This window comes from Macaca nemestrina, chromosome 18, assembly GCF_043159975.1.
Source record: "Macaca nemestrina isolate mMacNem1 chromosome 18, mMacNem.hap1, whole genome shotgun sequence".
NCBI lineage: Eukaryota > Metazoa > Chordata > Mammalia > Primates > Cercopithecidae > Macaca > Macaca nemestrina.
Window position 1 is genome coordinate 75,276,657 of NC_092142.1, and position 17,661 is coordinate 75,294,317.

A 17,661-nucleotide genomic window follows, 5' to 3' on the forward strand; every position below is an offset into this window, starting at 1 on the left:
TAAGCTTTACGACTTGTCCACATATCTCTCATATAACAATTTATTTCTGTGTTTCGACAATAGTTACAGATTACAGCCAAGTTTGCATCTTTCATGTGCTTTTTTTCTTCTGGCTATTTGATCTGTCTTGAGAATTCAAACCCTTTTATGCAAAAGGTACTAAACAGTATGTTTTATAACTTGTGTCTCCATAGATTCTAATATAATGATTCACACAAAGGGCTTCATCAAGTTATTATTAATAATTTTGTGTTCCTTCAAATAAATATTTTAATAATCAATATTTTTGGAAGGTGGTAGAGACGAATTTTATTAAATAAAATTCCATTCGCTTTAATTTTGAAAATTGAGATTTATTATACGTGCAGCTCAAAACTTAACATTCTAATTGGATTAGTGGATTCTCACTGCTATTTCTTTATTAGAATAAATGAATTACATTCGTAATCAAGACTGAATCAACTTTGTAAGATACAGTCCTGATGTCTTGTTCAACATATGTTTAAAAGTTATTCTTATATGGGTTTATGCTGGCAAATTTTCCACTTTTCAGTAGTTCTTATTTCTCTTTGCTTTTAATATATGCTTTTCTAGATTAGATAACCTTTTGGGAGGCACATTTAGTAAAGATTTATACCTGACATCATAAAATTAAAAAGTGATTTCTATTTGACAGCATGTTGCTATGATTATTTAGCATCTGAATGTCAGCTGACTATGTCAAAATGAATTGTACTTGAAAACAGGTCATGTATAGGGCACATGTAGGTCATAAGAATTCTCACAATAAGGGAGGTTATTAATGACAAGGGGATTTTCATGTTTCCCTGTTTCTTTGTTGAACTTCTACTGGTGCTGCTGTTTATATGGATGGAGCTGGACTGATTTCTATATAATTACAGAGTCTGCTATGCAACTATGTGTAATGGGTCCCATGTTTCTGATTTATAACAGTGACGTTTTAGAGCTTCTTATAAGTTGCCATATGGGCATCTCCCTTTATACTTCTTGGCTTTTATACATGAGTTTCTCAATTAATATTTGAAAAAGAAATTAGTGCTATTATGCCTCTTCATAAACTTTAGAATCACTTTGGAAATACTTAAAATCCTGTGAGAAACTTTAATTCATTAACTCCATAAATTTTCTTGGTTAAAATACATTCCTAAACCATCTATGAGCACCTCACTGAGTCTGGAAATCACCAAGTCTAAAAGAAAAGAAAGATACAATGAAGGCTTTTTGGTAGGACATATAAAGTTCATTTTACTTCTAGATATTTTATGTACTTAATAATATAATAACATATTTATATTCTATGTCTATTAGGAGGTTACTGTTTATATGCAAGAGTCATTGATTATTGAATGTTTATCATTTATTTTTATTTGACTCCAATAATTTTGGGAAGATGTAAAGTTTAATAGAAAATCTTTTTGTCTATAAAAGTCAACTGGTAGAGCTGAGTCCCAGTTCAACAATAACCTAAGTTGCATTATTCTAAAATGTGTAAAAGATTTTAAATATAAATTATGAGGAAAAATGAAAAAAGCTTCAGATAAAATATTAAATTTCCTCTAGGGTAAGTTGTTTGCTTTCATGTTCTGTTGAAGTAATGCCTTTTGATGGCTTAGCTAAATGATGGGCTTTGGAGTCAGAAAAGCCTGGAATTAAATCCTTGTGCTGCCACTTTCTGGCTGTGTGACTTTAGGCACATAACGTCTATAATTTTCATTTTCCTCAGTTGTAAAGTGGGTACAAAAATAACTACTTCACAGAGTTGATGCAAATATTAAAGCTACCTAATACGTTTCTGCTATGTCTGATGCTGAGCCCCTAACTTTCATGTTGAAAACATTTAAATTGATCACATAGAACACAATCACTAATTGTTATGGTCCAAATATTTGTGTCTCCCCAAACTTTGTATATTGAAATCTTAACCCTCAACAAGATGGTATTAGGTGGAGCCTTTTGGGAGGTTATTAGGTCAAGAGGCCTGTTATGGAAATGCAAGTAGTTTTCTTATAAAAGAGACCCAAAGGAGCTCATTCACCCTTCCACGATGTGAGACTACAGCTAGAAAGTGGCATTCTGTGAAACATGAAGTGGGCCTTCACCAGACACTGCATCTGCTGGTGCCTTGATTTTGGACTTTCCAGCCTCCAGAACTGTGAAAAATAAATTTGTGTTGTTTATAAGATACTCAGTTTATGACTTTTGAAGTGAGACCTTCTAAAATTTCTTTTTTCTCTCTGAAAAGTTTTGAGATAATATAGGGAACATAAAAGTACAGGATTTATACACAAACCAGAAGAGTACTTTATTAGTGAGACAAAGATCCAAAGCACAAAACTAGCTTGGCATGCATTAGAAATGCAGATTTCAGGGCCCTCCCTACAAATTTAGTACATGGGAGCAAGATTTGTTTCTACAAAAACACCAGGATTACAAGTAATCCTGACATAAACTAAAGTTCAGAATCTTTAAAGGAAGACATAAATGTCCCTGTAATAAAATTATTATTTTTTTAAAAAGATAGACCTTTAAATCCATGCATTCCTTTATGAATTGTTATGGTAACAATTCTCCATAGCAAATTGAGGAAAGGTTCCTGGGCAAAGGAATACATTTGAAACTCAGCAGCATTCACTGAACTTTTCAAGTAATGTAGCATCAATCCCATGCATCATTCACAAACATTCTGAAAATTTCCATTAAGTATTAAAATCCAAAGCACAATCTTGGTTATGTATAAAAAATTTCAACAAGTGGAGCAAAAATTGCAAATGTTATTGATCAGTTAATAAATATAATAAATAGTAACTGCATATTTTTCCAAGTGACACTGGCATTAGAAAGTTATTTAAGGTATCCAGAGTGCTACTAAGTAATGCTTTTGCCTGCTGTATTGCTATACACTCTTCCTATGTCTGTCTCCATTATTTTATTATTATAAAATTAATACATGCCCATTAAAAAAATCTAGATTTGACTGGAATGTGCTGTAAGTCCCGTATTCCCAACCTCACAATTTTCCTTACCCTCCATAAGAGATAATTGCTAAAAGTTTTGAATATGACAGTGATATTTTTATTAATATAAACTATGTATCATATATTCTTAATGTTTTCAAAATTTAAATAGTTCATAACGTGATCAAGTGAAAAGTGAAAGGCTGTCATTTGCAGATGTCTTACTGCATTTACCTGTCGGCTGTGACTGTCACAGTGCATCTTTTCTCCCAGTCCCTTAAGACGCCAAAATCATTGAACTTACATTAATTTAGAAACAAATGTGAGATCTTTTGGAGGGTAATTTAATTAATCATCCAGCTGTTCACTGTGCAAGAAATTATAATTAGGGATTGTGTTAGCCTGCCAGTGGCACTTAGGAAATAGAATCAAAAGTATAAGATCTAAGGTCCTCAACCTAAGCTACACATTACTCTAATTTGGAAAGCTTGTAAAGACATAAGCATGCAGGCTGGGTGTGGTGGCTTACGCCTGTAATCCTAACACCTTGGGAGGCCAAGGCGGGCAGATCATTTGAGGTCAGGAGTTTGAGACCAGCCTGGCCAACATGGTGAATCCCCTTCTCTAGTAAAAATGCAAAAAAAAAGTGCTAGCCATGGTGTCTGGGGCCCGTAATTCCAGCTACTTGGGAGGCTGAGGCAGGAGAATTGTTTGAGCCCAGGAGGTGGAGGTTGCAGTGAGCTACGATCGCGCCACTGCACTCCAGCCTGGGTGACAGAGCGAGACTCCGTCTTAAAAAAAAAAAAAAAAAAAAAGACATAAGCTTACACATACACACACACAAAGAGAAAGAGAGAACAAAAGCAATGCTCAGGCTCTGAGCGTTGAGAGTTTTAATGTGCAGTCTAAGTTTGGGAAACATTGCCCTATATCAGCCATCCTGAAGGAAATTGAAATAATCATATTTTTGGGCAAATCATCAGGATTTCCATAGAAATTGAGACTATTGTGTTCTAGAGGTTGGGTGAGAATAAGGTTTGGTTAGTGCAATATAGAAAACAGCTAACCTTTCTTACCAAACCTCAGTAAAAAATTTTGACCAGTGGAACAGAATGGAACCTTCTCAGGGTTCTGGTTATCAGAGTCCAGATATCCATGGAATTAAACAGTGTTCTCCTATTTATGTTCTGGGAAACACTAGTCTAGAAATTTGCTCTGCAAAACAACAGCAACAATAGCAAAAACAGAGGGGAGCAGTTCTCTGGCCTTATATGTTTGAGATGCGCTAGGTAAGTGTCCCTGCCATGGGCTGATACATTGCAATTTGCACATTAGCATGTGACATGCTCTGAGAGGCCCTATAATTGAGACGTCTGTGGAACTTTTGTTTTTAAGCTCAGTCTTTCTCAACCATACACATTCAACAAATATTTTGATGAGAATGACTTTGAGCCGAGGAATGTTCTAGGTATTACAGATGGAACACAATAAACCTCTCTGCTTTAGTAGAGTTTGTTTTCTAGGAGGATAAGATAAACAGGCAGATAATGATCAAATAAGAGAAACCCCTCTTAAAATAATGAGAAATATAGAGAAAGTAGCAAGATATTTATGGGGGATGTCAAGTACACAGGTACTTTAGAGACTGTGATCAAAAAGGAACTGTCTTGGGGGTAATATTTTAGTCAAAGCTTAAAATGACAAGAGAGACTGGGCATGCAAAGATCTTGGGAAAGAGCTTTCAGAGCAGAATGGACTCTGCTGGTGCAAATCCCTGAGAGGACTAAACTTGGCTTGTTCGAGGAGGTCCAGTGTGGTTAGAGCATGATGGAGGTGGTTGCTGGAGACTGTGTTTGGATGAGGAGTTTGGATTTTGTTCTATGTGGTAAAGAAAGTTGGGGATGGCATAGTTTAATTTACCTCTACAAGTGTTACTATGTGTTCAGAGGGGAAGATATTGGGGATGATGGCAAAGAACAAAATAATAATAAAGACAAGGAAGAGGTTGTCAGGGTAGTTCTGGTGAGGTGATGCTTTGTTGAACTGAGTGGTCATATTGAGATAAAGAGATGCCCCGATTTTGGATATAATTTGGAGATGCCATCACAGCTGTGCCTGTGTTTTGTGAGCTTGAACATTTAGTATATGGGATACTGGTGGAGTAGGGGCCGGACGTAGGGGATTGACTGACAAGGAGAATCAAATTAATTTAACTATAAAACACCCAATCTTTTATTTTTTATTTTTTTTTTTTTGAGACGGAGTCTCGCTCTGTCGCCCAGCCCAGGCTGGAGTGCAGTGGCGCGATCTCGGCTCACTGCAAGCTCCGCCTCCCGGGTTCACGCCATTCTCCTGCCTCAGCCTCCCGAGTAGCTGGGACTACAGGCGCCCACAGCCGCGCCCGGCTAATTTTTTGTATTTTTAGTAGAGACGGGGTTTCACCGTGGTCTCGATCTCCTGACCTTGTGATCCGCCCGCCTCGGCCTCCCAAAGTGCTGGGATTACAGGCGTGAGCCACCGCGCCCGGCCCCAATCTTTTAAAAATGTATTAGAAAATGTTTTGGTAAATGATAGTAAAGGGATATTTGTGAAGTAGAAAGAAAAACAGGCAAATGATCAGATAGCCTGGGTATTGGTGTTTCTATTGTGTTTATCTTTGCCTTGGGCAGTCTACATGAGGTTGATCTTATTTGTTGACCCAGTCATGGGCAAGGGACTTACCATGAACCTGCAAATGTAGTTGCATGTTCCCTTATTATGAAAGAAAGAGATGGAGGAGAGGAGGAGGATGAGGACCATGGTAAGGAAGCTGGGAAATAAAGATGAAATATAAATTATTCTGAACAACTTCTGCTTTGTGATGACTTCTCCACCTGTAGTCTTAACAGTGTGTTGTATGGAAGAAAACAAAAGATGCTTAGATGTTGGGTTCTGCAGTATGTGAGTTTTACAGGTGAGCTACCTATTATGTACATGCATCCTGATTTTATGGAAGAAACATGGTTCCTGATCCTACCATATAATGGTTGCAGTGCTTGCAAACACCAGAGGTTTTTTCTTTTCTTTCTCTCCTTTCTGACCTTTAATTTCCTTGTCTGCGATTTGACTGTGCTAACTTAGCATCATTCCCAAGATTTCTCTAGCTTTCAAATTCTAAAGTCCGTAAGTTTAATTACAGGTCTTCCCACATTATTATTGTTTCCAGTGTCCCTTAACAATTTGAATGTGTGTATCTGGCATTGTGCTACTGAGGTTTAAAAACCTGTTATCTGAGTGTAGCTCCAACTTGAAAGTTGGGTGGTACTTTTCTTTTGTGTTAATAAGTAAGATGAGAAGGTGAAAGAACCAAAACACATCATAGCTTAATTCATTCATCAATGATGTAAGCAACTTCTTTGTTGACTGAGATGATAGTTTTTCAACCCCTTGGAGAATATTTTCTCAATTTTTTTGTTGCTATTCACAATGTTAATTGCTATAGACATTGAACACTTTTACGTTCAATCTACAAGTTACACAAGCAGTTTTTATTGCAGGTATCATGGTTGAAAACTGATATAATGGGGTGGTAGAATTTAAACTCTCTTAAAAAGAAAAGTTGAAGCAACAGTAATTTGTGTGGATGGAGAGACATCGTGACATAACCGTTAACATGGTTTTCTTATAGAAGGTAGCACCATTCATAGTACAATGCAGATGACACAGTGTTCATAGACATTATAGGTAACAAACTGAAATGCATATTCTCCAGATACATTGATTTCCTTTTATCCCTTTTCTCCTAGGGTTTTTCAGGAAATGCAAATGCAGACAGTGTTGTGTACTATAGACTCCAGCCTTCTATCAAAGCCCGATTTCTGCGCTTCCTCCCTTTAGAATGGAACCCCAAGGGCAGAATTGGAATGCGAATCGAAGTGTTCGGATGTGCATACAGTAAGTGTTTGTTTATCCAATACACTGACATAGATATCAAAAGAGATGTTTTAAAAGCCAAACTGCAAACTGAAATGGACTTTTTAGCTATGTAAAGAGATATAAAACATAGGAATAACTTTTGTGGAAAGCTTTTTTGTGTGTGCCTGTACATGCCAATATTGACTTTCATATTCAACTTTAACATTTTAATTCAGAGAAGGAAGCACTTGATAGATAGATGGATAGATACATATTTATTGATATATGTGAATGCATTTATTCAAATAGAATATTATTGACTAGATTGTAACTTTCAAGTATTAGAAGTTTCCTTCATGAGTTATATTTGATGATATTTCATTTAGGTATCCTGAGTCTAATAAAAGAGACAGTGTTCCATTGAGTTTAACCAACCATCTGTTATGAAACCAAAAACTATTTTTCTCTTTAGCCTACAAACAATATCATGCAATTCACTTTTAAATATGCTGTGCTCTCAGTATAAATTAATAGAAAAAGAAAAGACTTCTCCCAGAATATAATATGTGTTTAAAATACTTTCACATAAAAAAGATAGAAACCGCAGATTTCACTTAGGCTCCTCTTAATGAAGCATTTTATTATGTATATTTTTTTGTGGGGAAGGGATGTAGGAGTTATTGATAGTGCACCTCAAGCCACATTATCCTGTTAGATACACTTTTATTATAGAACAATGGCTTAGTTGATATGATTTACAATTATCAGACTAACAGTGTGAGGTTTGAAGAGATTCAGTAATTTGCTCAGAGCCCCACCTATGAAATAATCTGGAAGAGAACCCAGGACTGCTCAACTTCACGGCATCACTTTTTTCTCTGCTAAACATTTATTTTTAGCTACTAAAGCTTTTTTCATACCTATGCTGTCACTTTGTGATGTAAGCCAAGTTCAGCTCTGATTCACTTTATTTACATAAAAGGAAAGCAGGTGATGAAGAGATCAAGTGACTTGTTGAAGTTGTTTAAACTCTGTCCGACAGACAGATCACATTGCGTGGTTTGTGTGGGTATTCTGTATTTCATGATGTTCTCAGTGTCCATCTCTACCATCAGACATATTTGACAGACCTGATTCCTCCAGGGCCTACAGAATAATACTAAAAGTATTAATATAATATTAATAGCAATAACACTAATAATAATATTAATAGCATTCCTTTCTATAACTCTAGAAATAGCACCGTTTCCTTCATGCTTATTATATGCACTATTCTAAGCAGTTTATGATTCCTCAAAGTAGCCCAGATAAATATTACTGGGTAACCGCTCCATCTACCTACTTTGAAAATGAGAAAGCTAAAGCTCAGAGAGGTTGACTTGCTCAAGCCCCGCAGACAGGAAGTGGCAGAGCTGGGTTTGCAGCCAAGTTTGCCAAACTCCAGAAAGCAAGCTTGTGTTGACATTTCCTCTAGTTGTTGAATAACAGAGGTGAGTCAGTGGCCAACTAACTTCTCACTATCTGTCTACCTTAATTGCAGGCTTTCATGGCCTCAACAACCCAGCTTAGCTATTCCATGTTAGTTCCTCACGTCACAATTCCTATACCTGAATAAAATCATGCATTAAAAAAATCCTACCCCCAATTATGATCCTGCAAACTAGAACTTGGACAGTAGTATTATTTGTCTTTGGATCACAGAGCTTAGCAAAGCTCATGCCACATGATGGACAACTAGTAAAACAAATTTCAAAGTGCTTCCTATTTATAGTTATATTCTCCACTTATTCAGAGCATCCACCTTGCAAAATATTTGTCTAGCACCGTATAAAAATAGCTAACAGTTATTGTGCATGTGTTTTTTGTAGACATTCTACTAATTCATCCTCAACACTACTCATTTATTAGAGAGAAAACTGGGTCTTAGAAACATTAAGCAATTTGTTTAATACCACACACTTAGTATGCATTAAACCTAGGATATAAACTCAATATTAACAAATTTAACATTAAGAGCAACAGCTTAGTGGGACTGTTTATGCTGTTTTGCTGACTCTATAGCCCCAGGTATATTGTCTACATGGGGGTGATAGCTAAGGTACAGGCTCTTTTGAGTTATCTGCTGCTCTGTGGCTAATGATAACTCAAACCTCCCCCTCACCTGTCTTGATTTGAAACTCTCTGGAATGTTCTTTTTGTTGCGACTTCATTTGCTATCTTTGGTGTGAGCATACTGTCCATGTGTTTGGTCAATATTCTTTTCACATTGACCCATGGTTGAAGTAGTAGTACTGGGAGCCAACAGGATTTTGAACTCAAACTTAAACACATATAGTGAAATAGTGTGGCAGGATTTAATGACAAATGATGGCTGTGTAATTTTAAACCATTATTAAAGAAGAAAAAGTAATAAACTTAATGGATAAACATTCTTGTAGATAATCGGAAAATAACCAGAGAATGGGTTGGGCATGAGTACCTTATGGGAATGTATTTTATTAAATTGAATTTAATACCTCAATTACACCACAGTCATGCTCATATTTTCCACCTATTCATAGCATTGGCATTGTAATATATTAATTTATTAAAACATGATATTATATAGCCATCGTTTATTAAAGTTAATATGTGTCAGAGACTGTAAAGAATAAGCATATTCTGATTTGTTCCTAGCAATGTAGGGAAGCAGGCACATGAATATTGCCATTTCATGCAGGAGTCAGAGGAGACAAGCAGAATTGTCTACTGAATAAGACATACAGCTTGCTCTGGGTGACATGGCAAAGAAATAGCTAGGACTACTGGCTTTCTCTACCCTCAGAAGGAAGGACTGTAGTTGCTATCATCACAAGCATCCCATTGCAAGATTTTGTCTGCAACTCCCTTAAATAGCACAGACCCAAGATCAGATTGGATTTTCTCCAGACACAAAAGACCATTCTTGCGAAATCCCTATTAAAAGGAAAAGTGTTGGGAAGTGGGTAGAATTTCTTTACTGAATCACAGCCACAGGGCATCCATCCATGCCCAACAAAGTAGGTTTCCCCTGAGCTTGAGGAAAGCCCAAAGGATTGCATGCAACCAGCCATCCTCCCCTCCAGCTTAGCTACGCCATGTGCCTCCTCATCTGCACCAAATTAACGTGAGTCAGATGCGCTTTGCCTGAGCCATTCACTCAAGTGTAGCGCACCTCACAGACTGCTTCATCTCTCCTGACATACAAAAAGGTGAATTTAAGAGAAATTAGTAACTTCTGCAGAATTACACAACCCATGTTAGGTCTAGGATTTAAAATCAGCTCTATCATTTTCCTAAGCCAGTGCCCCTGATAACTATACGAATCATACATGTATTGAGCCTTTAACTATTTATTGGCACTTGCTAAAAAGAACTCTACTAGGTATTGGGTATAGGGAGATATTCTAAAGTCATATATATTTTCTTAATAAAAATAGGCATGTGCAGTGTTGGAAAAATTATATGAAATTATAAGTGTAAAATATACACTTATAATGTAGTGTAAAAAATTATATGAACTAAAAATTATATGAACTTATAAGTGTAAAATATTGTAGCATGAGTATAGGGTGTGAAGGATAAAGTAATTGATAAATTGTGGTTAGTATAAGAAAGTTTATAACGGTAGATTTTGAAACAAAGTTGCAGATATTTTCACATGGGAGACTGAGGGGATGGTCCAAATAGGAAAAATGCTGTGCCCCAGTCAAGCACAGGAAAGAGGATTGCTGGAATCATTACTCAAATGAGTATTTGAGTACAGTCATTCAGACTGAAATTAGGGCTATGGGTTAGAGGGTGAAATCTGGAGGCAGCAGCTCATTAGAAGGCTTTTACTCTTGTTTGGGCAAGTGATGGTAGAACCCCAACCTAGAGGAACAGCAATCAGTAAAAGGGGAGGAAGGGCCAGGCGCAGTGGCTCATGCCTATAATTCCAGGACTTTGGGAGGCCAAGGTGGGCGGATCACCTGAGGTCAGGAGTTTGAGACCAGCCCAGCCAACATGGTGAAACCCTGTCTCTACTAAAAATACAAAAATTAGCCGGGCGTAGTGGCGCATGCCTGTAATCCCAGCTACTTGGGAGGCTGAGACAGGAGAATCACTTGAACCCAGTAAGTGGAGGTTGCAGTGAGCCAAAATCATGCCACTGCACTTCAGCCTGGGCAACAGAGTGAGACTGTCTGAAAAGCAAAGGAGGAGGTAAGCAAATTCAAAATATTCTGAGGATATTGAATCAAGAGACCTTGGTCATTGTATGAGGGAACACTGAGTTATCAAATTTGCTTTTTTTTTCTTTCCTCCCTTGGTCCTTTTTTTTTTCCTTCAAATTTGAACACCTGTCTGGAAGGGGGTGCCATTTACTAAGATGGGAAATGAGACAATAAATAGATTGTGGAAGGAAACAAGAGATAGTCCCGTTGTTGACACATTGAGTTCAAGTGCCTATGATATGTGGAAGATTGGAACTCCAAGCCCTCTGAGTTGAAGATGTCGAATTAAAACCTATATAAATATCATTATTGTTAGTAAATCATAAAGTATTCTACTTATTGTACTACTGTTAATAACAAACGTGTGAAGTGCTATGTTTGAACAACTACTCATGTCTTGAAAAATGGGAATGCATTTCTGCCATAATAAAAGCAGCTCCTTTGTACTGTTTTTCAGGTGGAATAAATATTTTTATAACAGGCTCCCCTTGTGCCTAGTACGTATTTGCTGAAGTCACAGATGCAAGCCTATCCTGTGATTATTGCAGGAAAATGGCTTTTGTGAGAACCACACATAAATTGCCCTCTACCCCAACGAGTTAGGGCAATAATTTGTTATGAAGGAACATCAAGTGAATGGAAAATCCATATCAAAGAGCATGTTCTACTTTTATGTCAGTAAACTTGAAGTTGTTTCCTGAGTAATGAGAGAAGTAGAAGCTAAATTTTATGGGATCAAAGAGAAACTATAAATTTCAAATATCTTGGCCATAGCAGTAGTGATCATGTTTATAGATCTAGAGAAGAAATGTATAGAAATAAATTACTGGTGGGAGAAAGAAAGAAAAAGAAAAGAAAATAATGCTACAGAAACAATACTATATGTCTCAAAGAGAAGTAAGCAATGGTGAACAAAGGAAAATAAATGGGTGAAAGTGAATATATCTGCAGTGTCCTTAGGAAGCAGCAATTAAGCCATAGGAGATAATGTTATTTAATTGTGGATGAATTGCTGAGGCAGTTGTCTTTAGTGGAAATTCTAAATTCCTTTTCTCTAGTTACTGTATAAATATCCTCATTTTGCAGCCTATGATCATCTCTTCCTCATCCCCAACAGAATAAGAGCATCCAACTGTCAAGCCATACTCAACTAATTTGTTCCTTTGGCAAACCATGATTTTATGATTTTTCTAGCCTTAGGGTTTCTGCAGGATGCCTAGGGCAATCACCATGTACCCAGCCTTCATTTCTCTATCTGGACAACTCTCTTACTCATCCTTCTTTTCTCAGCGTAGGAATCTCTGGTTCTGACAACTTCTCTAATACCCCATGTTCAAATCAGGAAATGTTTCCACCCACTTGTAGAACAGCTTTTCTTCTCCCAATCATAACATGCCCACGTTATACTAGGTTGCAACCAGACACTCTTTTTTTGTTACTCTGGATGAAGAATAATAACACTAATGTGTTATTATTACGAATAATAACACTAATAATAATATTAGTCTTCTGGATGAAGACTAATAACAAAAATGAAGGAATGAATGGGGGCAGGCTTAGTAAGCCTCAGGAATGCTTTCTCCATCATTCTAGTGTGCAACTTGTTAAAGATCCAGCAATAAAGGTCAGGGCACCAGGAGAACTGAGGAAGAAGATTGGATATGATGAGTAAGTGTACAGATGTGTTAAATCATTGTGTTTAACTGTTTTAATGCAGACAGTTTAAGAGAAAATTATGGATCGTATTTAATATATCAAACAATCATTTTAAAACATATTAACTTTTACAAAACAGGAATGTACATTTTATTATTTTAAAAATTTCCGATTTTTTTGCATAATGTGAAGTTGGAATTATAACCATTAGCACATTTAAGTTTAGAAAACATGTAAATAGGAAATTTTTTAAAGTACCATAAAAAGCACAGACATTTACCTGGGTGAGAAAAATAAAACATTGAAAGACAGCTAGATAATAGTCTCTGTCTATTCAGGATGCTAATCTCTCATACCACATGTCTGGTTGGCGGAAAAATGAAAAGCCATACATTTGTTAGATTTACTAAAAGGATAGTTATAATTGAGTTCAATACCTACTTATTGAGCAGTTCCTACATGCTAACTGCTAAAAGCTTGAATAGGGTGAATTAGACAGTTCTTACACTCAGATTATCTATCAGCTAACATAGTAGCTGAGAAATCCTGTTTTATGTCAAAGTTTAAAAAGAAGATAGATTCTGCTTGGTCTAAAATCAAAGAGTATAAATTCTGTAATTCTTTGCAAAGTTTATCATCTTGAGTTTGATGACAAGTGGAGTGTATTAGGGTTGTCTAGAAGGACAGAACTAATAAGATATATATATATATTATACATATATATATACACACACACATATAGGAGTTTATATAAAGGGATATACATATCTAATAAGATATATTTATATACAAATATATTTATAAATATACATACTATACTTGAAATAATATTGAAATGAAAAAATATAAAGGGGAGTTTATTAAGTATTAAGTAGTTTATTGAGTATTAAGTATTATTGTTAATTAGTTATTAAGTTCTGTCCACATAAGATTATGACACAAAGCCAGAGAATTGATACACCTCTGAGGCAAGAAAGTAAAGGTATACTGCTGGCCTTGCCAGCTGAAAGCAAATTGCTTCTGGTGGGCCTTATGGACAGGAATGGAGAAAAAGGCACTTGCGAAGTCAATGGCTGCACACCAGGTACCAGGAGATGTGTTAATTTGAGCAGGTAATGAAACCACATCTAGTACAGCATTGCAATTCGAATCACCACTTGGTTAAGCTTACAATAATCCACTGTCATTCTCCAAGATTCAACTGTCTTATGCATAGGCCACATGGGAGAGTTGAATGGGGATGTGGTGGGAATCACCACCTGTGTGTCTTTTAAATCGTTGGTGTTTTCACAAATCTCTGCAACCCCTCCAGGGATGCGATATTGGTTTTGATTGACTATTTTTCTTGGTAGAGGAAGCTAGAGCTGGCTTCCATTTGACCTTTCCCACTTTAATAGCCCTCAACCTATCAGGCAGGGAGCCAATGTGGAGGTTCCACCAGCTGCTAAGTATGTCTGTGCCAATTATGCGTCCTGGCACTGGGGAAATGACCACAGGGTGAGTCTGGGGACACACTGGACCTACTATAAGTTGTACCTGAGCTAAAACTCCATTAATCACCTGACCTCCATAAGCCCCTACTTTAACTGGAGGACCACAATAGTGTTTTAGGTCCCCTAAAATCAGTGTCAGCTCAGAGACAGTGTCCAGTAGTCCCTGAAATGCCTGATTACTTTCCTTTCCCCTGTGCCCAGTTACCCTGGTAAAAGGCTGGAGGTCTCCTTGGGGAAGGATGGGAGAAAGATTAACAGCATAAATTGTCAGTACGGTAGTAGGGTCCTTCCTCAAGGGGATCTGGCCTCCCCTTCATTCAAGGGGTTCTGGTCTGTAAACTGGCTCAAGTTTGGAAATTGAAGGGCCATGATTCTCTGTTTTCATAATTCAAATTATTATTTTGTCCATTTGACCTAAAAATTTTCTGCTTATATAAATTAAGCAGGAATGCAGTAGGCTTCCTATCAATTTCACTTCTAGGAGCGCTGTGATTAATTAGCCAATGCCAGAGTTCTACACGGTCAGACTATTCTGATTGCTGCTTTGCCTCTGCTGTCCATTACAGTAGCTATGCCCACCTTGCCTTTGATGGCTGAGTGCTGCCACTTGGCCCCTCCCACCTCAGGATCCAGTTATTCCCACTGTATTTAAATTTTGTAGTTGAGTGACTGCGGTTCCCACTGTTAGATCTGACATACAGAGAAGAGCAATTATAGGGCTTTTAGAAGATGCAGATGCTGCCCTCACAAATCTGTTTCACAAGGCATTGGTCAAGGGTGTATCTTCTAGACCCTCCCAACTGGGATGAGTAGGTCTAAAGTGGCTAATCCACTCTACCATCCCAATCTCCCTAAGCCTTTGGATTCCTTTCTCTACATTAACCCAAGGGACATCAGGCTTCCAGCTTACTCACAGTGGGCCATCTTTTAATCCACATTTCAGCTAACCAAGCAAACAAACTGTTGGAACCTTTTTTTAACTCCCTGAGCTGCAACATTAAACGCAGAATACCTACTTAGTAGGCTGAAATCAATAAATTCAGCCTGATCCAATTCTATGTGCCTTCCACCATTATCCCACACCCTTAATATCCATTCCCATTCCTGTTCTCCAGATTTCTGTTCATATAAATTAGAAAACTCAAGAAGTTCTTTTCAAGTGTAGTGCACTTCCTCATGGGTCACACTCTGAACCTCACCTCTAGAGGTCCACCTGGACTTTAGTCTAGTTATAGGTCTAGAAGCAAATGGGTTGCCTCCTGAGGAGAATCAACATTATCTTGCCTGGCAACTGCCTCAGGGGAGGCCATCACTGTTGGCTCAGGCAGCGCAGGGTTTATCTCCTCAGACAAAGGTGGAAAGGCTGATGGCAGCATGGGTTGGGGAGAGGATGTTGCCATTACTGGAGATCGGGAAGCTGTTTCTTCTGGCAAGAAAGTTTCATCAGAATTTATAAGCTCAGTGTCCCCAGCTTCATCAGATTCCTCCCACACGTCCCCATTCCAAGTTGCAGGGTCCCATTCTTTTCCAATCAATGCCCTCACTTTAACAGTAGACACCTGGTGAGGCTGTGCATCCACTTTTCGTTGCAGGTCAGCCACTCACATGATAAGAGCCTGTGTCTGATTTTCCACAATTTCAGCTCTTTCTCTAAAGGAGATACGACTCTGTCTCAGGGCAATCTTAGAAGATTTGAGGCTCAGTATCTGCTTCTGAAGCCAGGAGACAGAATCCCTAAGTTCATCATTTTCTTTCATCACTTTGTCCAGTGAACTTAGGAGCAACCAACCAGCTTCACTATGTTCCTTGGTTCTCCACATATTCTCCACATATGGTCAAAGGTATTATGTATAGAGTCACTAAACTCCTTGCCTCTCATGAGTGGTAAATCAGGAGTGTCAAATGCATTAATTTTGCCTAACTCTGTAAACAGTTAAAGCCAAGGACCATCAGTGTTCTCCATACTATTAGAAGTACAGTCCTTAGCATTTTTGGGTCTAATCATATTAAGCAGCCAACTCCAGAAACCCCCAAACAACTAAAGAATTCTATCCTTAATATTCTGTTCCTGTAGAACTACTCCTGGTACCAAAATCTGTATTAGTCAGTATTAATCTAATACAGAATATCTATCTATCTGCCTGTCTGTCTGTCTGTCTATCTATCTATCTATCTATCTATCTATCTATCTATCTATCTAGGAGTTTATTAAGGAATATTAATTCACATGATCACAAGGTCCCACAATAGGCCGTCTGCAAGCTGAGGAGCAAGGAAGCTTGTCCGTGTTTCAAAGCTGAAGAACTTGGAGTCCAATGTTTGAGGGCAGGAAGCATCCAGCATGGGAGGAAGATGTAGGTGGGGAGGCTAAACCAGTCCAGCCTTTTCATGTTTTTCTGCCTGCTTTGTGTTCGCTGAAAGCTGATTAGATGGTGCCCACCCAGATTACGGTTGGGTCTGCCTTCCCCAGTCCACTGACTCAAATGTTAATCTCCTTTGGCAAACCCTCACAGACATACCCAGGATCAATATTTTGCATATTTTAATCCAATCAAGTTGACACTTAGTATTAATCATTACCTGGAGTTATATTAAAATTAAAATAAGACTAGCTATTAAGATACTAGAAAATAAGGAAACTATGAAAACCTATCAGGGTCATGGCAAAAGAATTCAGCATCAGTTGAAGAGGCTCTCACTGACCAAAAATGAAAATGTTTTAGCATCAATAAGGATAGTCACTGCCAAGTTTTGAAACAAATTAAATATTTCAAAGTTTATGTTTGAGTCAATGGGTTCATGATAATAATTGAAAAAGCCCCATTGATCACCTATGAGAGACATAAAGAGCCAACTCCTTAGTTTGAAAACTAATAAATGAAGAGAGGAAACACATAGCATATCTTACTTTTCCTGTATAACTTGTACCTCAAGGTAACCAGATAGAAGAGAGGAGTATCTCTTTAATTAAATATTTTAGGTAATAAATAAAAAGGAAAATAGAATCAGAAAATGTCTGTTTGGCAGCCCTAAATAAATGACTGGTTCAAACTAACTATGACAGTTTACAACAAGGGAGAAGATCTCTTTTTCAGTATCAGTCATGGCAGTGTAGCTTTTATTGGACTAAGCTGCTGCCCATAAAAATTATGTGTTAAATAAAATATATTTTAAAAGCCTGCTTCAGAGTTCTGAAGTTTAAGTTATTAATAAAATGAAAGAAACTGGAGAGGACTTGATTCTTGGAAGAAGGGAAGTAAACTTTGGGAAATCTACATTTATCTTGCTTTTACCAAAGGACCAGTAGAAAATAGCCAGATTTTACTAGGCAGCGGGGACAGAGGTCAGAGTTCAAGTTGCCAGAGAGGCTAGAAATTGAGTAGGGAATATTCAGAAGAAGATCAGCGAGCA

The 17,661-nt window shown here is 37.4% G+C and overlaps 1 protein-coding gene across 3 annotated transcripts in view; it reads left to right on the forward strand.

The window, feature by feature from the left end:
- The window catches only part of LOC105491252 (contactin associated protein family member 4), a 280,044-nt gene that overhangs the window by 145,594 nt on the left and 116,789 nt on the right, over positions 1–17,661 (forward strand). For all 3 annotated transcript variants that reach the window (XM_011757456.3, XM_071084990.1, XM_024795881.2), the window contains one exon: positions 6,761–6,908. In XM_011757456.3, the coding sequence (XP_011755758.2) occupies positions 6,761–6,908 (148 nt within the window). The remainder of the gene's footprint in view (positions 1–6,760; positions 6,909–17,661) is intronic.